The 27,968-nt window shown below is 40.3% G+C and overlaps 1 protein-coding gene across 3 annotated transcripts; it reads right to left on the bottom strand.

The window, feature by feature from the left end:
* Nucleotides 1-944: 944 nt before the first annotated feature.
* LHX8 (LIM homeobox 8) lies at nt 945-27,941 on the bottom strand. 3 transcript variants are annotated; one of them, XM_041749600.1, is made up of 10 exons: nt 27,104-27,227; nt 26,832-26,906; nt 25,330-25,416; nt 24,192-24,353; nt 20,311-20,432; nt 18,080-18,300; nt 17,470-17,573; nt 12,842-12,937; nt 5,902-6,085; nt 945-1,603 (listed from the first exon to the last, which is right to left on the bottom strand). In XM_041749600.1, the coding sequence occupies exons 3-10, from the start codon at nt 25,402-25,404 to the stop codon at nt 1,527-1,529; spliced, it is 1,041 nt and encodes a 346-aa protein (XP_041605534.1). In that variant the 5' UTR covers nt 25,405-25,416; nt 26,832-26,906; nt 27,104-27,227; the 3' UTR covers nt 945-1,526. The 3 variants fall into 3 exon arrangements, with proteins under 3 accessions (XP_041605534.1, XP_041605533.1, XP_041605535.1); XM_041749599.1 differs by lacking the exon at nt 26,832-26,906 and having other exon boundaries at nt 27,104-27,941; XM_041749601.1 differs by lacking the exon at nt 27,104-27,227 and having other exon boundaries at nt 26,832-26,930.
* Nucleotides 27,942-27,968: the final 27 nt, after the last annotated feature.

The raw sequence follows: 27,968 nt of genomic DNA on the forward strand, positions 1-27,968 counted from the left end.
GTCCTTTGTTTCTGCACCCTGCCACCCCCCCCCCCCACAAAAAAAAACTAACCAGAGTAGCAGGTTTAAAAAAAAAAACAAAAGCTTTTTCCCCTTTTTTTCTCCCATAGTAAAACTTAGGGTTATTGCCTCTGGTTTGAGGCAGATAGTGAGTTGCTTACACCCACGTGATTGCTTTCTGGTTGCATTTATGATTACTAGAATAGAATTACAAATACTCCACTATTACTTCCAGTCCTCAGCCAGATGTGAATCTGCTAAGTTAAACAAAGACTTAAGATTCTTAAGACTGTTTTTCCGCATTACCTTTCTCCCCCCACCCCTTTACTGGTATATGAAAAACAAAGAGTGAGTACTGATTAAGTTCTTTAAATCCAAAAATTAGTGAGGGTGGCACCACTTACTTTTGTAATTCCAAGACAAGCGTCCACTGCTACATAGGATAAAGTCCTGGGGTTTAGATTTCAGCTCTCAGAATCACAATCCCTAAAGAGTGTTCACTAGGAAGAAAAAGTAAAAAGTCTGCTCTAGAAACATTGCTCATAAACTCCAAATATTTTTAGTTCTCCTTTTTCACCCCGGAAGAATTATATTCTCATGGCCCATATCTTATTCCTGACTTGGGATACCCAAAAAGGTCGTTTTGAAAAGCACTCTGTCTTTTCTTTCACATTAATTTTGTTAGCCAGTTTAAAAGGGATAATTTACCAAATTAGATGTTTTCACGTGTTCTTTGGTTGAGGAAGTGTAATCATCTACAAATAAGTTTCCTATTAAAATGTACTCAAACACAGCTCAAAATGACTTTCTAAAATTAAGAGTTGTTATATTTGAGACTAACGTCGACTTAATACTGAAAACACACACACAAAAAGGACAAAATGGTTGAAACTTTCACAAGAATGGAAAATGTTTAATAAACTTAGAGTGGTGGGCTTATTAAACTATAGTGTTATTTACAGCCATAATTCATCAACCACAAACACAATAATGTGTTTGCATGGCATGCTACAACAGAAGCTTTATTCAATTCATTCAGAAAACATTGGCAAAATAAATTTCAGTTGCAAATTCACAGATACAGGCTTCAAAGTATAAAGTTGTATATAACAAAAAATACAGGTAATATTTAGAACAATAACTTACAGATACAAACTAATGATAAACTACAATTTCACAAAGGATTGTAAACATTTTGCACACTTGTCAGTCCTTTCTTTTAGGCAAAGTGCTCTTTTGATGACAAATAAATTAACAGATACACACTAGAGTGAACTATTTCCAGACAATACAAAAAAAAAAGTTTTGATTTGTTTTCTTCTTGTAAACATAAATTTTACAAAAAAAATGAATAATCAATAAAAGTGTCTTGCAGGCCAACTATAGATACATACCTGGGCAGCAAAGTGATGTTGAAAATGCTTTGAGTGTTAAATAAAAAATTAACATTAATATCTTTTCAATGGTATTTTATACATAAGTGACAAGATTCTATCCTTAATCATTTCTATCCCTGAAAAAAGGAATTAGGTATGACTTATTGGCAGTTGTGTCATTGAATGGGGTAACAAGGGCTGGAGTCCAAGAGTTGTTGGTGAATGAGCTATAAAATAGAAAGAAATTTGTGGATCAGTTTTGTAGCAAGGAATAAAACTGATTTAAAAACAAACAAAAACAATCCAAGGCAATGCATTTTCAATACTTATTATAGCTGAGGGCACCAAGCTATACTCATTCCACTAACCTCAGCAGAAGCATTAACTTATTCAGCATAGTGAGTACAGTATTAAATGAGAATCCAGCAATATTTTACCCCCAAAACCTTTTTTTGGGGCCACAAGCCTTTGACACTGTAATGTCCTCCATCCATACCCCATTCACTGCACTTTACCCTGCAGCTAGAAAACACAAAAGCTTTGTCTCCAGAAATGCTGCTAGTTTCCACATAAAGGTGTCTATAGGATGACCCCACCACCAGATTCTCATTTATGAATGCTTAACTGCCTCTTTCCTAAACATACATCAAAGCACACTTGACCTAGGCAACACTATAGTCATTGATGTGAACACACACAAATCTAATGCTAATAAAATAGCAACAATGGTACAGGCTCTGATTTTTTATTTAACCAAAACTTAAAATGAAGTTTCCACTCTCAGCAAGGTCTATGATGCTTCAAATCAAACCTCTCACTGACAGCAACTAGGAAAGCTGGCCAAAATTTTTAAAAAATCTGTTGGAAGGCATCTAAAAATACCAAGATAATGAGAACTTGCAAAGCAAGTCCCAGAAGAGAAGGAAAATAAAATGAGGCTACTTCCCACCCCCTACTCCCCAAATTTAGTGACAATTTTCAAAGAAAAGGAATGTCTGAGAGGTTGAGAATTTGAGTGGACTTTCAGGAGTTAGAATCTGGCTGGGAGATGCGGAACAAACATGAAAGATCAGGGACCACTGAAGAGAAGCTCTGGTTTAAAACAACAGAAACAAAACACAACAAAATGCAGGCTCTGTCTGGGATCCCACAAGGCTAAATCCAAGTAGTGACCCAGAAATGTATCAGGCTTCGTGAGGACTGATCCTGATTGGATTAAGTTGATCTTACCCTATTCTAACTTCCTGCCAGAGACAAAACCAAATCCTCTCTGGTAGAGACCATCCAGAGCTTCAAATTATTTCTAGTTTTTCATACCCAACATCTGAAGTGCAATAAAAAAATAAAAAGACAAATAAGAAGACACAATTTGACTAAAACCAAAGAGATCCAGATACTGTAGTTATGAGACATAAACTTTAGTATAACTACTATAATAATTTTATTGAGTAATAAAGTGGTAGAAATAGAAGATTTAGCATAGAAATGGAAACTATATTAAAGAATGAAATGGAATTCTAAAACTGAAGATACAATAACTAAATTAACAACTCAGTGGGTAAGTTTTATGCCATATTAGATAAAGACTTAGTGACCTGAAGATAGGTCCGAAGAAAATACCTAGACTAAAGCACGGAAGGTCAAACCTGGAAAATATGGAATTTTTTCATAAGGGGCAGAAACAACATTTCAAGAGACAAAAACTGAGACTTTTCCATAATTAAATACATCAAACTACATACTCAAGAAGCATATCATTATAATAAAATTGAAAAACAAACACAGAGAAAAGCTGGGATAAAATGACTAAAATGACATTTACTTTCAAAAGAGCAAGAATAAGACCAAAAGCTGATTTCAACAATAGGTAGCATCAGATTAACTATCCATATTCTAAACAATGGAAATAAGGGAAGCCAGAAGCCAATGTTATCTTACCTTCAAAGTCCTGGGGGGTTGGGGGGAAGCTCCCAACCTTAAATTTCCACATACACAGGAAATACCATTAACAAATGCATCAAAACAAATACTTATGAATGAACCTTAGATGTGCAAGATTACTGAACCAAAAACTCTAGAATATAAAAAAGGTAAAGATGGTCTGAATAAATAGAAAGATAAAGTTCATAGGATAGAAGGTGATACTAAGATGGCAATTTCTTACAAAGTGATTTTTTTTTTTTTTTTAATTTATGATAGTCACAGAGAGAGAGAGAGAGAGGCAGAGACACAGGCAGAGGAAGAAGCAGGCTCCATGCACCGGGAGCCCGACGTGGGATTCGATCCCGGGTCTCCAGGATCGCGCCCTGGGCCAAAGGCAGGCGCCAAACCGCTGCGCCACCCAGGGATCCCTTACAAAGTGATCTAATAGACTATATCAATTTCTATTTTTTGGTAGAAATTGACAAGCTGGTAAAATTTATGGAAATGCAAGGGTCAAGAACAGGCAACACAAACAACATAAAGTAAGACGACTTTTTTCTACTGGATATCAAGAATTGTAGGACTTGCATAATTAAAACAATTAGCAAGATGAAAAGAAATAGTCTAATAGAATACACAGAAATTGACACCTACATTATATGAACGAACAGTTGATTTATGTGAAATGTGGCAGCTGGGAAATTGGTATTTTTATCAATATAACAATAGAACTTTGCTTCCTATCTCACAGCACATACAAAATTCAATGCCAGACAGACTATAAATCTTAATGTCAAAGGTAAGATAAGTTTCTAGAAGGTAGCCTAAGAGGAATATGTTCACTATCTGAAGAGAAACAAATTCTTGAACAGGTCACAAAGAAAGCACTGCCCATGAAGGAAAAAAAAAACCTGATGAAATGAACTATATTAAGATAAGGAACTTGTACTCAACAAAACATACCCTTAAGAGAGTAGAAGAAGGCAAGTCACTGAATAGGAGGAGATATTCACCAAAACAAAAGAAAACAAGAAAAAAAACCAAACAAAAAAAAAAGAAGAAGAAAAAGAAAAAGAAAAAGAAAAAAAAAAGATACAAAAATGCCTGGTGAAAACATGCTCAATCTCTTCAGTCATGAGAGAAAAGCAAATTAAAATAATGAGCACTATCCGGCTATCAAATTAGTTAAAATTAAGAAGTCACACCATACCAAGTGTTGACAAGAGTGTGGAGCACCTTGAACTCTCACATAATGCTGGTCCAAGTGTGAACTGGTTCAACCACTAGGAGAAACTGGGAGAATCAGCTGAAGTTGGGTGTATGTGTAGCCCATGACCCTACGTTCCACTCCCAGGTACATACCAAACAGAGGTGTGAATTAATGTACACCAAAAAGCATGTACAATCAAGTCCATAGCAGCATATTCATAGAAGTCTAAACATGCTCAAATACAAATGTTTATCAACCATAAAATGGTTAAATTGTGGTATATTCCCGCAGTGGAATTCTATATAACAATAAAGCAAATCACTGATTGTTGCAACAATACAAGTGAATCTCACAAACAATGTAGTTGAAAGAAGTGAGATACACAATACAGTCCATATGGTTCAGTTTATATAAAGCTCAAAAATGGGCAAAACTACAACAGGATTTTAGAAATCAAGGCAATGTTACTCTGGAGGAAGAGGATACTAATTGGAAGGGGACATAAGAGAGGTTTCTGGGGTGTTAATTATGTTCTACTATTTCCTCTGGTCAGTATTTACATGGATAGGCTCACTTTAGTAATTCATCAAGCTGGATGCTTGTTATGTGTGCACTTTCCCATGTGTATGTTTTGCTTTAACAAAACAATGTCTTCACTAACTCCCACCTGAACTCTTGAGTGTGCCATTTGCAACGACGTGGATGGAACTAGAGGGTGTTATGCTGAGCGAAGTCAATCAAAGACAATTATCATATATGATTTCACTCATGTGGAATTTAAGAAACAAAACAGAGGATCATAGGGGAAGGGAGGGGAAAATAAAATAAGATGCAATGAGAGAGAGAGACAAACTGTAAGAGACTCCTAAGTATAGGAAACCAACTGAGGGTTGCTGGAGGGGTGGTGGGCAGGGGGGAAAGGCTAAAGGGTGACAGGCATTAAGGAGGGCACATGATGTGATGAGCACCGGGTGTTATATGCAACTGATGAATTACTGACCTCTACCTTTGAAACTAATAATATACTGTACTCTAATTGATTTAAATTAAAAAATAAATAAAACTCGGAGTGTAAATACTTTGTTCATAGGAAAATAAATTACTTAAATATCAAACAAAAAGCCCCCCCCCAGGTAAAAAAAATCAAGTGCTAACAGTCATCAATATTTGTATTTTAGCTGTGAAGTGGGTGTTAAACGTGTCCCTTAAGATGTAGCCACAGAAATAAGGACATTTGCACATTTCTGCTCCCTATTGCACACCCCCCATCCTAATATTTTTCAGCTATGACTGAGGTAATAATTTCAAAATATGAATCCTACCAATCAGCTAGCATTAGCAGTTATCAGTTATTGTACTTGGAAAACAGCTGCTAAAGGTCAGGATACCTACCATCCATGTAACTATGCAGCGCAGTTAGCATCGTCCCGTCTTGGGGCACGTAGGCAGAATAAGCCATTTCTTCTAGCATGGGTGGAGACAGCCTGGAGGGTGGGACTGCTGTGACTGGGGCAGAAGAGGAGTGATTAGGACTGACGTGCTTCTTATGGCGTGCTCTACAATTCTGAAACCACACCTGAGGAAGGAGAGAAGCAATGTAGTCAGACACATGTCAGCTTCTGCGTACATGATCTCCTCGGTCTAAAAAGAAATGAGTCCTCAATTTCTCTACCGTGTAAGCACAGGATAAATCTAAGAAGCTTTTTAAGCAGCTCTGTAGACAGAAGAGAAACATTTGCACAAATATCAACGCTCATTTTCTTTGCTCAAATAGTAGCTATCACGTGGTTTACTTAAAAGCCAATTCCATTCTACATCAGCATCCTCCAAAACAAAAAGGGAGGGAAGCAGCTCAAGAATTCCAGAAAAGTTTCTTTGGCTTTAACTACTGGCATTTGGGACAAAAAGAAATATAGCAATAAAGCCCTTTAAATCAGAACTTAACAACAACAACAACCACAAAAAACTCAACTAAATGTATTCTTAGACACCTGCTGGACTGATTTCAAATCCTTTTCCAAATGACTAAAATCCCTACTGAGAACTTAAAGCTTTCTACAAACCTCTTGATCCAGTTATTCCAATCACATCTTAACCTGCTGAGTTCAATTTCTCTTAGTGAATACATGGACTAGGTTCCCTAAGAAGTATGTTAAGGTCAGGCTTATAATAAGAAAAAATGAGTAATGCTTAAGCAGAATAAAATACAAACAAATCCACCGGTGAAACAGTTCGCAAAATGTAAAGAGCTAATCATCCTCTTGTCTACTCTATCAAAGAAATAAAGGAAGCAAACTCAAGGCAAACAGAGTTTTGAGCCAGGTCAGGGTGAGTGAAGCTAGGTTGCCCAGAATGCTCCCAGTAATGAATCTGCCTGTGTTTTAACTCCCTGTCATTAGATAGAAGTTGACTACAGAGTATTACTCTTATTAAAATATTAAAATAATATAGCACGGGGATCCCTGGGTGGCTCAGCGGTTTAGAGCCTCCTTTGGCCCAGGGCGAGATCCTGGAGACCCGGGATCGAGTCCCACGTTGGGCTCCCGGCATGGAGCCTGCTTCTCCCTCTGCCTGTGTCTCTGCCTTTCTATCATAAATAAATAAATAAATCTAAAAAAAAAAAAAATAACATAGCACCTATTCGTTATCACTCCATGCAAGTCTGTCATGAAGAGAAAGAGAGTGGAGGAATAAAAAGCTTTAAGGAAATTATAATAGGAGCATTTCAGTGTCAGGGAAGAAGGCCAGGGAGAGATCTGGGGCATGAGCCTCTGTCCAGGGCCGGCAGGTAGTTATTTGATGGCACAAGGGAATCAGGGCTGAATAATATAGAAGAGAAGGAATCTACAAAAAGTTTTACATGGGAACCTGACCTGATTTTAAAGCTACATCCTGCCCTTTGGGACTCAAAAATAGAGAGCTGGCAATGTATAAACTCTAGGAGTTAAAACTAAAGTAAGAAAAATGGATTATGTAATGGAGTATGCAGCCCCGAACAGGTAGCTGAAAGGTAGCACCCAAGGAATGTTTCGGAAACAAGACGAAGGCATATATTAAGGAAAAAGAGTGGGGAGTTACAGTCTTCTCCCCCATTTCTGGAGTATTTGACTCTCAGGTACTTACACAGGGACCAAACCCAAAGTCTCCAGTCATAGTTCTCTTCAAGGCTCCTTCAGTCACTACTGTCCCCCACCCAGGCAAGAAGATGGACTCCTATGTTCTCCAACTTGGAAAAGAGAACTACTGCCACCAGCCTTTTCCCCAACAGTCCCCAGAAGACCTGCACCCTGGTGGGCTACCTAAACCTGATGGACATGCACTATGGTTCCCGGAGTTTCTTTGGATGGAATCTATTCAGTTGTTTAAAAAGAAGTCCAGACTTTGGAAATAATATGAAAAAGGCATAACATACAAACAGCAGAAACACTACCTTAATGCTGACTCAAATAGCTCCTTGGAAAGATCATCAACGGGTAATCAGGCAAAGAGAGGTTTGTAAACACAAAATGTCATGTAACTTGCACAGAAAAAAATAGAGTTGACAATTCCAGACATCAGAGAATAACTTCTTGCAGGAGGGCTACCCAGCTCTAGAATTTAAACACAAATCCTTTTGACGCTACTGACTTAAAATTCTTTCTCTTTTGCAAATCTCCAAGAAGAGTTAAAACTTCTTTTGAACAACATACTTTATAATTTTTTGAGTTCTAAATTGTAAACTGTATAAACTAAGAGCAGGCTAGGTAGACATTCTGCAAAAGAGAAGACTAATCCATAAGATACATTCTTGAGAAAGCCTGAAGAGTCAAATGTCAGAATTTTTTGTATGAAAAAGATGGAATTGGGCAGCCCCGGTGGCTCAGTAGTTTAGCACCACCTTCAGCGCAGGGCATGATCCTGGAGACCCGGGATCGAGTCCCACATCAGGCTCCCTGCGTGGAGCCTGCTTCTCCCTCTGCCTGTGTCTCTGCCTCTCTCTCTCTCTGGGTCTCTCATGAATAAATAAATAAAATCTTTAAAATATATAAATAAATAAGTATAAAAAAAGAAAAAGACGGAATTTTAAATTATTGGGAAAGCATGGCATAATACTGATTTAGAGAAACCTCGCCAATCATTTGCAAGGAAAAGAAATGGTAAAATCCCTACCTCATTAGTAATCAAACTTCAATTCCAGACAAATTAAAGATTAGGTGTAAATAATTGGAACCAAAAACATTTAAGGAAGACAACAGTCAATATTGATAAACTCTCTAAGTGGAGAAGCATAGAAAGGGCCAATGTTATCAGAAAAAAATATTGAGAGATTTGAACACATAAAAATGTAAAAGTTCTGGGACGTCTGGGTGGATCAGTTGGTTAAGTGTCTGACTCTTGGTTTTGGCTCAGGTCATGATCTCGGGGTCCTGAGACTGGCCTCCAGGTGGAGTCCTGTGCTCGGGGAGAAGTCTGCTTGAGACCCTTTCCCCTCGCCCTCTCCTCTGCTCCTCCTCCCATTCGTGCTCACTCTCTTTACTCTCTAAATAAATCTATTTATTTCTAAAACAAATAAAGTCGGGCATCTCGGGTGGCTTAGTGGTTTAGCGCTGCCTTCAGCCCAGGGCGTGATCCTGGAGTCCTGGGATCGAGTCCCACGTCAGGCTCCCTGCATGGAGCCTGTGTCTGCCCCTCCCCCCGTCTCTCATCAATAAATAAATAAAATCTTAAAAAAATAAAAGTCTTTAAAAATATATATGTATTTCATATATATGTGTAAATGTTCTATGTGAAGAAAAAAAATAAAAAAGAAACTGATGAACTATGGAAGTTTGACATGATAAATAGAATAAAAGTCAGTAAGATGGAAAGAAAAGGGATCATTATCCGATAGGAAAGTGGACTAAAAACATATTTCTAAAATTACAAAATAAGCAAACATGTTAAAGTTCACTGATAAGGGAAGAAATATGAAATAAAAACAATGAGATTTTTCTAACAAAATTGGAAAGAATGTAAAAGAATAACTGTATTCAGGATTTGCATGGTTGGTGAAAGGAAACTTTCATCTATAGCTCCTGGCAGAATAAACTGGTATGAACTTTCTGGAAGGTGATTTTTGTACTATCAGTTAATCAGTCATGAAAGGCCCTAAACATGTTTTTTTCTTTCGACTCAACATCAATTCTAGAAATTTCTCCTTGGAAACTAAGGAAAAAATGAGCAAGGTGTACTGTATTGTATATACATATACATGTATATTGTATATACATATACATAACTAAGGTGTTATTTATTACAGCACTTTTATGATAATGAAAATATGGAAATAAAGTAAATAAATTGTGCCATGCTTAAGATGCACAGCAATAAAAATGATATAAATCTTAATATGGACACGTACTCCTGGGACACTGACTGGAAGAAGTACCAATGTTTTATTCTGTTTCTGTAAAATACACAACTCATAATTCACCTATTAGAAAGGGCATGTGAATGGTGATTGTATCTGGATGCAGCGTTAAAAGTAAAATCATCCACCTTTTTTTGTGATTTCCGTACTATGATGATCTGGTCTGTTACTAATTTCTCACTAAGCTGACTTTAGCTAGTAAAGGTGAGAGTGTCTCTATGTGTCAGACCATTATTTCTACCTAATCTTTGGGTAACAGAGTTTGCACATTAGAATCAAGGCCTAGTAATTAAAACTTTTTCATTTTTCTAAAGTGTGCTTAATGCTAGGAAGTGACTGGACAAAGAGGTTATGATTTTACTGAGATCACAGAAATTGATTCTTCAAAAATACCATAAAGGAGCTATATGCATATATACAAATAGTATGTATATTTACATTCTAGTACCCCTTCCTTTGCTACTTTATCAAAAATATTTAAATTCAATTCTCACATATTAAAAACCACCATCCAACAATATACTCTCCAAGGTCTAGTACTTGGAATCAAGATAACTTGCCCATAATACTGGTGACCTAAACACTTGGAGATTTCATGACATTGTTGGGGGTTCTTATTTCTTCAAATAGTAAGAAGAGCTTTCAGAAAACCCTTCTGTTCCCCTTGCTTCCAACTTCAAAATAATCTAAGACATAATAGTCATGAACTGCCTTAGCTAGAGTAGAGTAGTCCTTGTCGTTGAACATACAGGCTCCTAAGATGGAACCCTCAGCCCATGGAGTCTGTTACTACCTGGACAAAGGAAGCTCCATTTCCAGGTACAGGAAATTCACTACCAAAAATGGCAGCCCTTATCATTTTTGAAGACTTTCATGCTAAGAAAGTTCTTCATCATGAGTAAAATCTGCCTCTTCTTTAATTCCCTTGCGAAGACCTGATTCTACTCTCTGCAAGACAGCCTTCCACCTATATTTAAAGATACTTACACTGTTTATACCATCCCTTCCCTTACTATCTCATCTCCAGACAAATATTCCTATTGCCATTAATATTAGCACATAATTTATCTAATAACTAGATAATTTCTACTTCTTTCATGACCTTATTAGTCTGTCTCTAAGGGAAACCGTCTGTTCAGATTGGTTTCTTGTTAAGACTCCTTTTTAAAATTTGGCACACAGAGGGATCCCTGGGTGGCTCAGCGGTTTAGCGGCTGCCTTCGGACCATGGCGTGATCCTGGAGTCCTGGGATCGAGTCCCACATCGAGCTCCCTGCATGGAGCCTGCTTCTCCCTCCACCTGTGTCTCTGCCTCTCTCTCTCTCTCTCTCTCTCATGAATAAATAAATTTTTAAAAAAAAAATTTGGCACGTGGAAATAAACATAATACCATGGACATTTGAAAAGCACTGAGGTCATATGATGCACCTCCTTCAGAGAGCCTCATTATACTTACAGTCAGCCAAGTCTACTGGGAACGTAATGTTTAAAGAAGCTGCAATACCATCAGGTCTTTCCCAACAGCTTCTCTGCATAGATGACTTGTTAACTATGAGATCCCTCAGGCTTAATAAGAATAAATTGAACAACGAGCACCTATTTATCAGCCACCCAATTTTTAAGAAATAAAACATATGTACTACGTTGGATTTTATCTCTCCCCTCCCCAAACTAAATTTCATCTTGCTGGTTATGGTTACTGACATGAATTCCTTAAATTTTTTTGAACCTTGACTGTTATTTAAAATTATTTTCCATTTCCCTGATTTCTCTGTAAGATCTTGACACAGTCACCCAACTCCACCTTGAACGCATTCCTTTGGTTTCCATGATGTTTTTCTATCAAACTCATTCCTTCATCCTGGCTGTTACTATATCCCATTCTAATAGCACCTCTTGCTCTCCTCTCTCCCTAAAGTCCATTCCTTTTTTACTTCTATGATCTCATTCTAAAGGATCTTATCCAATTTCATAGCACTGGATATTTTTGAGTCTTGTTCATCTTTTAAAGATACCTGTTTATATACCCAACTGCCACCATCACTGCATGACTGGCAGAGCTAAAAGGAAATTCATTTCCTTCCCAGTTACCAAATCATCTTTCTTTGGACTCTAATATTCCTGTCAATAGCACTATTCCCATGGATACTCTGACTTCAAATTTAAGAATCATCCTTCACTTGTCTCTTTCCCCATTACAGTGTCCAGGTCCCTTTCGTGTCTCTTGCCACCAGCATGTAAGCAATAAAACGTTTCTCAATGAATTCTAAGTTACTATCTCATTTAATTATCTTTTCAAAAAAACCACTACTTTGCTGGGCATCTCAACTAATATGTGTATCTCTAATCTAGACTTTCTAATCCTAATTCTTCCCATGTACTGCCACCAGCTACCATGGCTGTCTCCTGCTCAGGACAGAACTCTACAAGTTTAGCTCTAACAATTTCATCTCGCACAATTTTCAAATACAAAACTAAAATTTCAATGAATTTGCTCTAATTCATCCTTCCCTAGCTTTGTTCACACCACTTCCTTTATTTGGAACTTTAACAAAGGCCATCTGCGCGCGCGTGCACACACACACACACACACACTTCTCACTCGCATATACAATCACAGAAAAGTGGGAAAAAATTACTAGCGTCGGTATCAGCTCTAGCTCGGAACCACAGTTGTCTTTTTTAGCTTGAGGGTCTTAGGGTTGCTGTGAGCACCAAATGAAGTAACTTGTAAACAACGTCATTTAACAATTGGTAGCCCAGCCCAAGCAGACTAATTATCAGATTTAAAAAAAAAAAAAGTTGATGTAGAGTATGAAGAGACCTAAAATGGAAAGCTAATGATTTGACATTTCTTCTCACACACAGACACACACAACACACATTCATAAAGACCTGGAACAGAACCTCTGGGATCTCTTGATTAACCTTTAAAATAATCACCTGTATCACACGTCTGCTCAAGCCTGTCCTTTCTGCCAGTTTCTGGAGGGTCTGTGCATCTGGGTTGTTGTCCTGAGCAAACTGTGCTTGCATAACCTGTTTAAAAAGAAATAATGATAGTAAACAGCTAGATTTAAGAAGCTCAATCTTTTGCATTTTGATGACTAGAGCGATAAGGCATGCACAAGAAAATAAGACGCTTGTATTTTACTACTTGAAAATCAATATGGGGGAATAGATATAAATGACAAGAAAGCATATGCTAGAAATTTACATCTTGATACATTAAGATCTTTTAAAAAATAATCCATTTCAACATAAAACTTGTTTTTCTCAGCTATGCTGTTAAAAATGAGCTCACCTTTGCTCTTCCATTCTTCTACACACAAATGAAATGAATAAATGGTAGAAGTCTATTGGCTATTCTTTTCATTTTGCTAAAAATTTCTTACATTATATAACTTTTAAAAATACAAATATTCTATCAAACGTATCTTCAGCCTCTCCTGAGCTAAATGGGCCCATACTACAATTTTTACCAATCAGCAAATAGTATATAGTGCAAAAGTTGGATTCCATTTAATTGTAATAACTCCAATATTAATTGTTTTTGAGCACTTGATCTATGCAAAACAGTATCAGGGATCTTAAAAAAAAGATATCAATCATTTCACCGAGTAAGAATTTTCTGGGATTTAAATATCTGCATATTGAAAAAGTTCCCAGGTGTTTGATATGAACCTTTGGGTTAAAAAATGTGCTAAGTGCCATGAGACAGTGATATGTGAAAAAACTGTCCTTGGTCTCAACTGTTTGAGACAACGATATGCACATGCTGATAACTACCAACACTACGAGGTAAAGGGGAAAGCATGGAGCAGGAGGGAGTACCGGAATAAAGCGTAAGCCAAGGGCTTTGGACTCCTTTGAAGAGGAATTCATGGGAATCAAGCAGGGATATTTGAATTTTACTATTTAAAAGTCAATCAACTGAGGGAAATAGTATAAAATATAAAGAAAGTATTATGAAAGATGGGAGAAGGGCGACTGTCATCCAACATGACTGTGCATGTCTATGGGTGTGGGATGGGGGTAACCAACCTACCTAAAGACCTTATGCCACCCCTGGCCTCAACACCATTTCCCATGGGCAAAATTAATCACATTCTCCACTATGCTAATACAGTCCTTCAGCCACTACATGCATCACATGGAAGCAGAGGGATTCATTATTGAGTCTCGCTCTCCAAAGCTGAAAGTAAGCGTCTTGAGGGCCAAGGGAATGCCTTATTCTTTATATCCCCAGGAGCTATACCCTTTCCCATCACATAGTAGGTTCTTAAGGGTTTGTAATAGAATGAACCCTGACAAAGTGAGGAAAATCTGAAGATTGTGGGGAGAAAGAGACTAATATTATTCCAGGAAACCTTAGGAGGTTTACAAATTGTGTAATTCTTTCAGTTAAGTTCTCTCTGGTTCATGACTTCTAGAATAAGTTATTCCTGGCTTCATGTCCAACCATATCTGTTCACACACTCACTGAAGACAGCACACGTATTTTTACTTTAAAAAATGGGCAGAATTGGCCTAAAAGTTTATAATTTCACTCAGTCCACCTCATTCTTCTCTTACTCCAAACGTGTTACTTCAGGATCATCATGTACAAATAGTTGTGTTCATATGTAGTTGAGCACGTAACATCCCAAAGAGAAAAAAGAATGAGCAAATTGTCTTTGCTTTTTTTAATTTTTCAAGAACAGAAGTTAACCAGATATTTAAGTATTTGCTTATTAGGCCATTATTGATAACTAATAAAAAAAAACAGCATGCTTTCCACAAATGCATTTCAAATTCACAAGTTTAATAATGGAACCGAGTTACATTTAATAAGGCAATTTCTCATCAAGGAATAAAGCAAAATTCAAATGAACACTGATGGTTTAGAATTGGTGTAGCCTAAAGGGAAAGTAAGACATGCTCATCAATGTTTAATCTCACACACAAAAAGCACCTTTTAATTTCTACTTAATTTCATTGTTCTCCAGTCCCTAATGATGTTGTAACCCACCCCACTTCTTTTCTGTGCTCTTTTTAACATGGCCAAGGAGTGAGCCTTTGTAGACACTCATCATTTTAAGGCCAGGAAATCCCAGAAATGAGAGGTATCTGCATAGTAGCAGCTGACCAAGTCAATCTGAGAGTAGATTAAATTAGGTGCTAACCTTGGCATGTTTAATATTAATAATCATTGAGCAAGAGTTTCTAACTACAATAAGCAAACCACAGTATTGGCAGGAACTTCTTAAATATCATTTCTACAAATGGGGCAATATTTGAAATACTCTTGCCAACACAAAATGTTATTCTCTTTTGTGAGCCTTAAATTATTTTTTCTTCCTGTAAATTTCTAAATAATTTTGGGAAATGATCTCGGTTATTCTTCCCATGTTAACTCTCCTCTGTCCAAAGCAGTAACTTCATGAATAGTCTTGACTTCTTGATCACCTATAATATTTTATCATTTTGCTGAATTGAAGCACTACTTGAATATATTCAGTTTTCTGAAAGGACATTTGACAATGAAGGTACATTGCCTGATTTATTAGAGGTTCTAGCAAAATATAATGATTTGAGTTCTTAAAAAATTTACAGCTATGTTTTTCCAGATTCCTGAGGTATAAAGAACCACTTAAGGACAAAGATTGTAAGCTCAATAGTTTCAGCCCTCACAGGCATAAGAAAAATACTAATAAATATTGAAAAAGTGATTATATGTATTGAAAGCATATCACTCGTTTTCATTTTTTTTCTACTTTCATTTTTTAAAACCTATTATTCCAATATACATCTTTTAAAACTTACAATTCAGATCACATTTTCATATAATAATGCATATGATGATGAGAATAGCTTATGCATGTTTGCAATTTAAAACTATAAAGCTATCTACAAGATTTGGAATCTCACTCTTGTTTTAGCCGCTGCTGCCATAAAGTGGAGCTTTTATTCCACTCATGGGATGGTGGCCAAGCAAAATGAAAAACAAAAACAAAAACAAAAAAGACCAGAGGACTGGGGAAGTTTCCAAATCTCTTCTCTGCCATTCCCTTGATAGTCTGCCTTGAGGGGAGTTCCTGCACCTCTTGGATGAGGCTACCTACATCAAGGAATTACTGTTAGGAATTAAAGGAGAGAATGTAGATAAATGCCTAGCATAGGACTTGACACAAAAACCTTCACAAATATTATTCCCTCTTTATTTAATTAGTACCTGTAAGTATTTTCCTATATGAAACCTAAAGTTGTTTCAAATTTTTGCTATTATAATTGAAATAATTTTAATTTCACATAAACTTTTACAGTCAGCCTTATAATCATTAAAATTATAGCCAGCCCTTCATGGAAAACATATTTACGTTAGAAATTCTATTTTAACTCAGACAGCTTTTAGCTGCTGCATATTTTGCTGCCAGGTCTCCCACATGTACTCATATCTCCTAATTTAGGGCTTTGTATGATCTAAATTCCCTTGAAATACTGGCATCACATCAAGATTTTTTTCTCCATTCCTCAAATTAAAAGTCTCTCTTGAAACCCTTTTACTGTATTCATCTTAAACACTGGCAAGTCTTAGAATACGGTATGTGACTTTTCAGATTACTTTTACCCATTCATTAATGTCGTGTAAGTGTCCTTTAAAGTTTGAGCTAACATAGATCCTATGTATAAAGCACCCAGTAGTACATGGTAGGTGCTCAATGAATGTTACTTTACCTTAACATAAAACAAATACATCATCCACATTAATCTTTTAGAAAACGTGATTTCTTTATCTGAAAAAATGCCAGAAAGAATCATCATATGTGTAGACTTAAAGATAAAGCAAGGAGTAATTATTATTTTCTTGACAATTGACATGAACTGAACTTATAACAATTATATTTAGGTCAACTAAACTGAAAATAATCCCTCCTTTTTCAGGAGACAAAAATCAACCTTTAGCATCAAACTATAGAATCACCCCTTTTAAAAACAAGAAAAGGTTTACTGGATTGAGGAGTCAATAACTAGATTCCTGTTGTTTATGGTAAGGCATATTCAATTCTTCCCTATTTGTAAAATTGTACAAACTTAGCCATTGTAATTTGTTAAAAAGGTGAACCCATTAGTGTTCCCTAGGCCCACATCCTGTATGTCTCTTTCTGTTAATAGTCTTAAAATATTTTGTCTTCTATCACTATTATATGTAGTAACGCAAATAAATTCCTGGGTCAAACTGATTTTATCAGGAAGTCAGGACAGATCAATATTTTGTTTGCATTTTGAGGTTAATACCAATAAAACCAATGGAAATAAAGCTTGAAAGATTAGTTCATGCCAGATGACGACTCTGGAAATACTAACAAATATTTTAGGGTTAAAAGTATGTTTTCATACAGTCACCAAGTTAATATTCATTACAAGCACTGGCTAACCATTTTGAAAACATGGAAATGTTTTTAGATAGCATGGGGGTATTTTGGGTGTTTTGGGGAGGTAGTGGTGGGGGGATTGGGTTTTTGTTTATGTTTTTTGCTTGTTTTGGTCAGGAGGGACCTCAAAAATCATAAATTCATTGTCATGTCTACCTGGAGCTGATCTGCTGTAAAGCTGGTCCGAGCTCTTTTTGCTGGTTTTGGATGATTAACATCTTGCTCTGTGAGGAGGGCACCTTCAACACTAATCCCATTACCTGCATTTAAAAAACAACAGTATACAGGATGATAACTCAAATGGGTCCACTGATCAAGCAATAATGTTTCCTGCATCTCTTGGTTTGGTGTGAAATTGTAGATTGCCCAAATCTGTAAGTTTAAAACACACTAGAAATAGTCTGTGGAAACAATATTCCACTTACAGGCTTGTATATTTACTCAAAAGAGTAAAAAGTTAGAAGAGCACACATCGAAGGTTCATCCTTAGGAGGCCAATACAGGAAAACAACTGGTTACAAAAAGCAAAGCAGAGCCCTAAATTGAAGGCTGCTGCCTGAGAATATGGTACAAGGCTAATACACATGCCATGGCTTTCCCTGCAAATAAACACATGGAGATCATCACTAACAGTAGAATGCTAAATGAGTTTTACCACAATTACACTGCACAAAATAATGCATTAAAATGACCTTAGGAAAAATCATTTTTATTCCCTGTATTCACTGTCCCAAAAGACTCCAAAGTATTTTAAGTATATATTTACCATTTTCCACTTCTCTTTTTAAATTATCCAGCATACAGTCATAATGCACTCTGCAGAGGACTTTCTCTTCCACCAAAGCAAACTCCTCTCCCGTGGAAAGCTGCCTTTTGCAAGAAAAGCAGGCGAAGCACGCCAAGTGATAGACATTCCCCTTGGCCCTGCGGACCCAGTCAGTAGAATGGATGTGCCTCCCACAACGAGAGCAGCGAGTTCCATACCTTCTACATAAATAGAAGAGCAGGAGGTGAAGATTTTAATGTGTGGTGAGATATTCAACAGCCTGAGCAAACTAATACATCATGTTACTCTTTGGATTAACCTAAGTATTTAAAACTTTTGAAAATGAAACAGGAATCAGTTATTTTCCTCAAAGTCAATATCAAGACTTGAGATGAGGCCATAGTTCAAACCTGTTTATAAAACAAAAACTCCTCTGTCACTTTAAAGACAGACTGGATTTTTTTCTTTCAAAATAAATGCAATAGGAGTTTCAAAGTCCCTTTTGTAACAAATATCAGAACATTTATAAATTACCTAAAGATTCAAGATACAAACACACAAATACTCCAGACTGAAACCTAAAAGGGCAGAAGCATACCAGTGAAGATATAATGACTTCTTAAAACCAAATTGAGATCATTCAAAAATGTTTTAAATATCATTTAAGTTAAAATATTTAAACACTAAAAATTGATATTATCAAAGGATGGGTAGAACAGAAACTGTTCACCCTGAGAGTAAGGAATGAAAACTTAGATTTGTTTCCACTGGTGAATAAGCTACTGCATTGCTAGCCACAGGACGTGGGAAAATATTATCTAAAGCTTTCAGAGAACTACTTGGACAAAAAATGCAGGTTAACTGTAACAAAATGCCCCAGGTAAATATTTCTTTTTTCTCCTGGTCTAATTGGACATTCTTTGCTATGTCTCCTATCATAATCAGTCATGGCCTTGCATATCCTACATCAAACTATTGATGTGTCTGTTTCTACTCATTAGTCTATCTTTAGAGGAATTGCCAGTTTTTTCTTTTTTCTTTTGAAGTTAACCTGAATAACTGAAACTTAAAATTAAATTTCGGAATTTAATATGAAGCATAAAAGAAATCCTGAGAAATTAGACTTTCAATAACTCGCTGAAACTAAACCTTTCAAAAAGCTTTAAATTATCATTAAAAAATTAAGATTTGCATATCTTAAGTCAAAGAGGAGGCAAACTGCTATGATTCTTGAGGAAACAGAGAGTAAGCCTGATGAGAAATAGAGGTGTTTGGTAATTATAAAATTCTGTCACTTTATAAAATAAAGGATCCTGGATTTTATGAAGTGCTTTTAATTAGCAATTTTATTCAAATCAATCACTAAACTCTTTGAAACCAGTTTTTGAAACTGAGTGTAAACAACATAATTAGTATTACAAACTTCATTATATAGTATTAATTTCCCAATTTCACGATGAACATTTCTCTTCATTTGGAAATGCAAATAAAAATATGATAATTTTAAAAAGTCATGCTTAGGGATAATTTCAATTTCTAGGCAGCTATCTATTAAGGATTGAATTATATCCTAGAAAAAACTATGCATTTAAACAATTTATAAAGAGATCATGGAGAAAATGTTACATTTAATATCTTAGGCAAATACAATCTCACAAAGCAAAGATCAATGAACACACAAAAAGAAACAGGATTTTTAGGTAGAATAATCCGACTCGGTATATTTCTGATATTGAAATGGTCAGTTCCTCTAAGTTATATGGTTTAACTCAGACTCCAAACTGCTGACATTTTGTAGGTATAATTAGGGATCATGCTACAGTAAACTGGTAAACACTTAACAAAACCTTGATTTTTTCCCCCCATTATCATTTCATCTTAGCATCCCCTGCAAATAACGGACTTTGTCAGAATAGGTCATCTTATGTTTTATACTTCACCTATGCTCAGCAAGAACTTTCTCTGTTTTTAATAGCCTCCACTCTCATTCCCAAAGAGGAAATAATTATTTTAAATTAGCTTTTGTATTTTTAATTCCTAAAACACATAAACACGCTTATTTTGTTTTAATATAAGTTGTACCTCAAAACTGTGAAGCATTCTCAGTTTTAAATCCATTACATAAGAAAAACTGGGTTTCAATATGTAAAGCGGGACGAGAAAGCTTGTTTACAAAATTCTCTTTGCGTAACATCTTGGAGTTTTCTACGGAAAAAGTTTCCACAGTGTACCTGAAATAATCAAGTTTGCAGAAAATGTCTTTGTCTTTAATATAACAGCTGGTATGCCTTCCTAAGGAGGTCCTGCAGACACTGCAGGAGAGACACCGAACATGCCAGCACAGGTCATTCACCTGTAAAGGAAAAAGGGGCAGGATAAGAAACTATTTTAATATCACACTAACAAAGGAACATTCACTGGTTTTGTGCATTAAGCAATTTTAAAACCTGGCTCCTTAATATTTTAACATATGCTCTGAATGTTTCTATCTAAAAGATGTCATTTACACAAATGTGTGTCTTGATATATTCTCTTTCAGACCCCAACCAGAAAAGCACAATAGCATATTTTACACTGTGTGTTAAATTGTTTCTTCCTTTGAAGAATTCAGGGTGTGTACTTTTCTCTTTCTGAAATCGAACTTCTATGGACACGGAAAATTTTGCTCACTTTAAAGTCCTACATGCAGGCTTGTTGTACTTTTTTTCTTTCACCAAATTCTTTCCACCATGAAAACTGGTGGCTAAAGAAGTCAAACCACACACTTTCTCAATCTACTTTTTGGCCAAACAATCATAAATGGTGCACTAGTTAAAATGAGAGAGAGAGAGAAAGTGAAAAAGAAGCCTTGTAAGATTCTGATCCTTTTAAAGAAGTCTGGCAATCCGTTTCCCTTACCAAATAGAAATTGTTAAAAACAGATGTAAATCTTGATATGACAGAGACTTTCTGACATTAAATAATGGAATCAAGGAGTAAGTTATTGGAAACCTAACTAATGATTTGGCTACTGGAGAAAAAATTAATCTGATTAAAAGTGGTTCTAAAAAAGGCACCCAAGTATCGTTTGCCATTTATACTCCAAGCTCTAAGCCATAAAATCGTGTCTAATAAATCACATCACTTTATATTTTCTAAATAGGCATATGAAATATTGTCAATTCAGGGAACAAATCCTAATAACCCTCACCTTAAACTGTTGCCAGAATTCTAGAAGCACCACAATTTCAGCCTTCAAGAATGAAGATGTATACTGGGTTGAACTTGCCTTTAATACAGGCTCCCAGCGTTTGCTCTTGTTAAATAGACACAGGAATTGAGTTTATGTTTAACCAATTAAGCATGATTTCATTTCATGTGAAAGAACAGCAATGATGCAAAAACACCCGTTACATCCTACAAATGGATCTAATGTCTAAAGTAGTAATTACGAAACTGTGAAAGGGGGAAATTGTGAAATAGTCTTTATTATGAAACAGTGTAGCAAAAGCCCTATCTGTCCAAAAATTCTATCAGATTAGCACGACTGTTCAAAATCTTCTTTTTCCCCAAAATGTTTTGTGTGTGTGAGATGCAAAATATAAAAGGTATTTCGAAGCTGAAGGAAAAAGTTTTACTTGCTTCTAATTGTAGTTATGGCCTCTTTCCAAAGAAAGCATTAATGAGAGTATCATTTTGATGAAACTTTAAAAATTTTAAGTTTTGGGCTTGGACTGCATGCTTGCTACATAAGAAAACTTGGAAGAAGGAAAGAAACAAACGGAGGAAATTGGGATAAAAAATACTAACAATGTTTAATACTATCCTAGAAACAAATACGTATTTTCTTTCTATTTTTTCCTAAAATGGGAATATTAAAGTTTAAAAATACAGGCTTCCTTTAGTATTTCAATGCTTAGGAACTTCTACGTTTTGATCTTACCCAGGCTCTTTTTCCCCACCCCTCTCTCCAAACAAGTGCAGATTAAGACTTCAGGGCAGAGCCAGGGCCACCCTCCAACTCTCTAAAGCCAAACCTAACACTTGGTTTGCCACCTTTCCTTCAAGTTTACTTAAAAAAGAAAAAAAAATGCTCCTCACCTTCCATCTCTTTTTCAGGGAGGAAAGCAAGTTAGACAAAATTCTAGAGAATACAGACCTTCCCTGATAGCTGCTATTTATCCAATCTGTATATGTGTATAGGACCAAGCCAGAAAAAAAACATCCAAACGACAGGGCACTGAAATATTAGATGAAGCAAAATACTCTTCTAATTCCTCTCCTACTTTTTGTTTTAGCTCCATTTCAACTTGCTTCAGGAGATGATGTTTTTCTATATCAAATAGTTTCTATGTTAAACAGTTGTACCCTCAAATACTCTATTAGGTCTACCGATTATTTTTCACCAGGTACTCAGATTGAATTTAAACTTCTTTTAGAATAAGTATTCAAAAAAAATAATAACCTCAGAGTTTTTAAATAATCATATAATGTCAAATTTTAGTTGGAGCTAAACACTAATATGTACATAAAAAAGACAGAATAAGGCTTTACATAGAGGATTTCACTAGGAGGACTACAGTCATACAACAAAAAGCTTTATATAAGTTATTTAGATAACTTAGGTACCTAAGCACATCTAATACACAAATATATTTTTAACATATAAAAGTGAACACTAGAAACTAATTCAGAGGTGTGTTAAGAGACACTACATAATACTCTTTTTTTTTTCTAAATCCTCTCTGGTATGAAGTGTTAAAGCCCTTATAGATCCATTCAGTAACGTTCTTAGAAACTATGCTAATTATCGAGAGAGCTCCTTGAAATAATAAACTAGTTTTGATCCAAAAAATGATTTGGAGATATCAAAAAAGGCTCAGGTCTAGAAACAGTGAAAAGGGATACCTCAAGAATTCAGATTCAAAGAGAAAGCCGTGTCAATTTGCCGGCTTTAAGACTCAGTCACCAATTAAAATTAATTTACTTTTCAGTTTTTCACCAAAACTTCTTTTGGTGCTTTATCTGGGTTGTATGTATGCGGTGTTATCCCCACTTTACAGATTAAACAGCTTTATACACTGAGGTAGAAATTTCAAGAAGCCCAACAACTTGCGTTTTGAACGCATACTCTCCATAATCATTCCTTTTGGAAAAAAGGGGATGGGGGAGTGATTGGTGAGGAAGGAACAGAAAGTAAACTGGTTTGCTACTAATTCAGTGTAGGAGAGATCATTATTTTAAATAGTGGTTTTAAAGAGTTGTTGAGGTTGAAAACCCATGGCAGTAGGATTAAGACACATGGGACCATGACCCTGCACTCAATGACGCGGTTAACTAGTCTGCCAAAATTTCCCCTCCAAAATTCCCGCACAATATTTTGAGAGAAGTGAAACAAATTAAGACGGTCAATTCCCAAACTATCGCTTGAAGCACTTCATCCCAGGCATCCCTCTATCTTTCTTTTTGCTCCTCTTCCTACCTGCCTTCCTTCTTTCCCTTTTTCTTTTATTTTTATGTTTTATATTTTTGGTCTAACTTTACAAATCTAGCTATTTCCATTTCTTTCACAAGCACGGGGGGGGGGGGGACATTAAAAAAAAAAAAAGCCCTGGGTGGCCTCTAAATATTAATAAGAGGAAGGAGGCACTAAAAAGTTTTTTTTTTTTTTTAAATGTAAGGGCTCCTACAAACTTTTACTTTGAAAAACCCTTACTAAACTGTTACTAAACATAAAACTATGTAAAAATTCTGTCCAGAAAAGACCCCTTGGGGCACTTCACAGCGGTCCTTACCAAAGGGGACACTGCACAAGGGGCACCGGCCAACGTTTACCCACTAGGGGCTCTCAGAAGCAGGCAGGTGGAGGGGTCCAGCGGGGGCTGCAGGGACCACAACCAGGCTCGGGAGAACCCATCAGGCAAGACCCCGTTTCCAAGGGAGCCGAGGATCAAGCGGGTTTGGCTCCCCCGCGAGCTGCGGCCGCTGCAGTACAAGCCCCCCGGGGGCCAGCGCCCAGGCCACACGCGGGGCGTCCACGGCCCCCCCTTCCTCCTGCAGGACCCGCCCGCGGCGGCCACCGGCAAGGCGGGAGGGGAGAGGCTCCCCCAGTGCCGGCCCGCGGCGCCCCTACCTTGAGAAGGTACTTGTCCACGATCTCCCGGCCGCAGCTGTTGCACACACACTTGCCTGGGGGGCACACGGAGCCCGAGGCCATGGACCGGGGCGAGGACGACGGGGACAGCGGCGCCGAGGACGAGCACGAGTCCTCGTCCCCCGCTCCCTCGGGGCTCACCTGCGGGAAGCCGGGGGCGCGGTTGCAGCGGCTCCCCCCCACCCCCCGCCCGGGCTCCCGCACCCCTCCCGCACCCCCTCCCTCCTCCCCTCCCCGCCCCAGGCCGCTCTCACTTTGTCCCCTGATGCCAGGCTCCCGCACCCCTTCCCGCACCCCTTCCTGCACCCCTTCCCCCCCCCCCCCGCCCCGGGCCGCTCTCACCGCGTCCCCTGCGGCCGGGCTCCCGCACCCCTTCCCGCACCCCTTCCCCCCCCCCCCCCCCGCCCCGGGCCGCTCTCACCGCGTCCCCTGCGGCCGGGCTCCTGCACCCTTCCCGCACCCCTTCCGCACAGCTTCCCCCTTCCCCGGGCCACTCTCACCGTCTCCGCTGGGGCTGGGCTCCCGCACCCCTTCCTGCACCCCTTCCCCTCTCCCCCCCGCCCCAAGCCACTTTCACCGTGTTCCCTACTGCCGGGCTCCCCAACTCCTTCCGCACCCCTTCCCGCACCCCTTCCTGCACCCCTTCCCCTCTCCCCCCCGCCCCAGGCCTCTCTCACCGTGTCCCCTACTGCCGGGCTCCTGAACCCCTTCCGCACCCCTTCCTGCACCCCTTCCCCTCTCCCCCCCGCCCCAGGCCACTTTCACCGTGTCCCCTACTGCCGGGCTCCCCAACTCCTTCCGCACCCCTTCCCGCACCCCTTCCTGCACCCCTTCCCCCCGCCCCTGCCGCTCTCACTTTGTCCCCTGCTGCCGGGCTCCCGCACCCCTTCCCGCACCCCTTCCCTCCCCCCGCCCCAGGTCGCTCTCACTTTGTCCCCTGCTGCCGGGCTCCCCAACCCCTTCCCGCACCCCTTCCCCCCCCCGCCCCCGCCCCGGGCCGCTCTCACCGTGTCCCCTGCGGCCGGGCAGCCCCGGGGAGCCGGCCCTCCACCCCCCACCCCCACCCCCACCCCCCGCACCCCGGGTCCCGGGTCCCGGGCCGCTCCTCCCCACTCACCAGTCCCTCTTCCCCGGCGCCTTTCCGCGTCCTCCCGGCCGCCAGGGCTGCGATCCGCGCGCACTCCTCCGACATGGGCCCCCGGCGCTGCGGGCGCGAGCAGGGGGGCGCGGGGAGCCGCGGTCAGAGCCCGCCCGCGCCTGATGAAGGCGCCGAGGGCTCGGGGCCGGGCGCCGCGGGCAGGGGTGCGGAGCGCAGGCCCGCAGCTCAGCGCCGCCGCCGGGGCTCAGCCGCCCCCCGCGCCCCCGCCCGCCGCGAGTCCGCCGCCAGCATCCCCGGCACAAAGCGCTCGCCCGCTGGACGTCAATCACGGCGGAGCGGGGACCGCGGGGCGACACGGGCGCGGGGGGCGGGGGGGCGAGAAGAAAAGAGGTCGGGGGAGGGGGTGGGGGGAACTTGATTTCCTTAATAACCTCAATTAAAAGAGCAAGACACATATATATTTTTAAAAGGGAGCTCTTTGAATTGGATAGCCCGAAAGGTGAAGAGGTTTAATAGGATACTTGAAAGCTAATTACAGCGGGATTTGAGAAGCCTGGTGTTTGTTCCGATGACAATTTGAATGAAAATGCTTCAGATTAAACCGAGCCAGCGGCTCTTTCGTAAACTTAGGGCAATTAGAGCCGCGAGTGATTTACACTCGTTTCTTTAAGGTGTAAATTGCCACTTACTGCTCAGTAAGTCAACATTCGAGCTGCTAAAGGATTATTTTTAACCGGCGCGCAAAAAAAAGAAAAAAAAGAAAAAAAGAAAAAAAAAAGCGGGACGAATAATGGAAAATATCCAGCTGAATTTAATTTGTGCCATTAGAACTCCCCCAACCCCCGGTCAAAATGTTTTAAAGCCACAGCGCGCATTGCTCAAGGCTTTCCAAGCCTTCGCTGGAGTTTTGCTCTTAAATGAAATCGCAGCCGCCGCTGGGGCTTTCTCTGCCGCGGGGTGCGGGCGCCCGGGTTGGGGCGGAGGGATGCGGGGGGCGCGCACCTGCGCCCGCGCCTCCCGCGACCCCGGCCCAGCCCCGTGCGGGGCCCCCGCGCGCTCCCCGGGCCGGAGCGTGCGCCGCCGCCCCGGGCCACCTCCGCGGTGGCACCGACGGGTCCTCCCCGCGGCGCCCGAGCGCAGCCGGGTCAGCGCGCCCGCCCCGGGCCCTCGGAGGCCTTCCCAACCCCGCGGGAGGGTCCCCGACGCGTCCCGCCCCGGGCAGCGCCGAGCGCGGCTGCGCTTTCCCGGCTACTCCACGCGAGGCGGGACTCGCGCGCCCCTGCTATGCTTTTTTTTTTTTTTTTTGCTTTTTTTTGGTATTTGAAGGGAAATGGCCCTCCTGCCCCCCCCATACCCCCACCCCGGGGTTCCCCCGAGGCCTGGATGCGCGCCCTGCGCCCGCGGGGGCCGCACGCCTGGAGCCAAGCCTCGGGTCCCACCCTGACACCCACCACCCACCCACGCACCCCGCCCCGACTCGCCCCGACCACCACGGCAGAGAGAACAAAAGCACGACTCACATGGACCCGAGAACTCGCCTTAGGCTCGAGGCTTCGTCTCCCAAATTACAGTCTCCATGCCTCAGGTTAAGTGAGCTTGTGGGGAGGGGAGGCAATGATTACCGACTAACGCTACGACGTAATCGATAAATAATTTTTTTTTTTTTTTTGGCCAGGTCTGAAGAGGAGGCCGCTACAGGTAATTTCTGAACCTCGTAAGGAGCCCGCACAGCTCGCGTCTCCGGGAAGCTGCCTGCCCCGCAGCGGGTGCGGCCCGGCGCCGGCGCGCTCACCTTCTCGGGGGGCGCCGCCAGCTCCGGCACGTCCTTGCCTTCGAGGGTGCACGCAAACATCTGATCGCTCTTCCAATACATGGCACTGCTGGGGCTGCTTGTCACATCCCAGCTCCGCAGGGTCAGCGGCCGTCCGAGCCTGCCGGGGGGGCCCCCCCTCCCACCCCGCCCCGCCCCAGGGCACCGCGGACAGGAGCAAGGCCTCGGGCTGAGTCCCCGTCCAAACAGGCCTCTGTGCCCGCGTCCGGTCCGGCGCACTGTTCTCTAGATTCTCATCCCAACTTCACTGAGGTCTGTCCCTCTAGGAAAAGGAAAAAAAAAAAAAAAAGTTTTGTTTTGCAGAGGGTGGAACCTTACATAAAGGGAGGGAAGGGGGTGTGCGCGCGCGTGTGTGAGTGTGCAGGGGGAGTCTTCTGCAGCAATAGCCTCACCTCCTCGAGGAAAACCCGCCTTCTGTACATGTTAAGATCTTTATCAGATCAAGCCAACTTACTCCAGATTTAGTATTAGAGAGAGAGAGAGGAAAAAAAAAAAAAAAAACACTGGGAATGGCCTGTTAACTTTTGACTTTAAAAAAAAAAAAATGAAACAGCTCTGCTCTCTCTGCATTTGCCGTGGCTTTTTAATTCTCGCTCCCCAACCAAAACCTAAACAAAGATTCATGTTACATCTCTTTCTGCAGCAGGCAGAAGGGGAAGCGGAGGTCTGAGTGACTTAAACTTTTTAGTCCTTCTTCTGAATCGTGCAGCTCTCCTGTCTAGCCCAGGAACTCCACCGCTCGCTGGCAGCCCCGGGCTGACTGATCTAGCGGTTCCTGCTCCCTGGGCGAAAAGTTTTCTCATTAAGATAAAGAAGGAACATCTGA

The sequence above is a fragment of the Vulpes lagopus genome, chromosome 3 (assembly GCF_018345385.1).
Source record: "Vulpes lagopus strain Blue_001 chromosome 3, ASM1834538v1, whole genome shotgun sequence".
In the NCBI taxonomy this organism is placed as follows: domain Eukaryota; kingdom Metazoa; phylum Chordata; class Mammalia; order Carnivora; family Canidae; genus Vulpes; species Vulpes lagopus.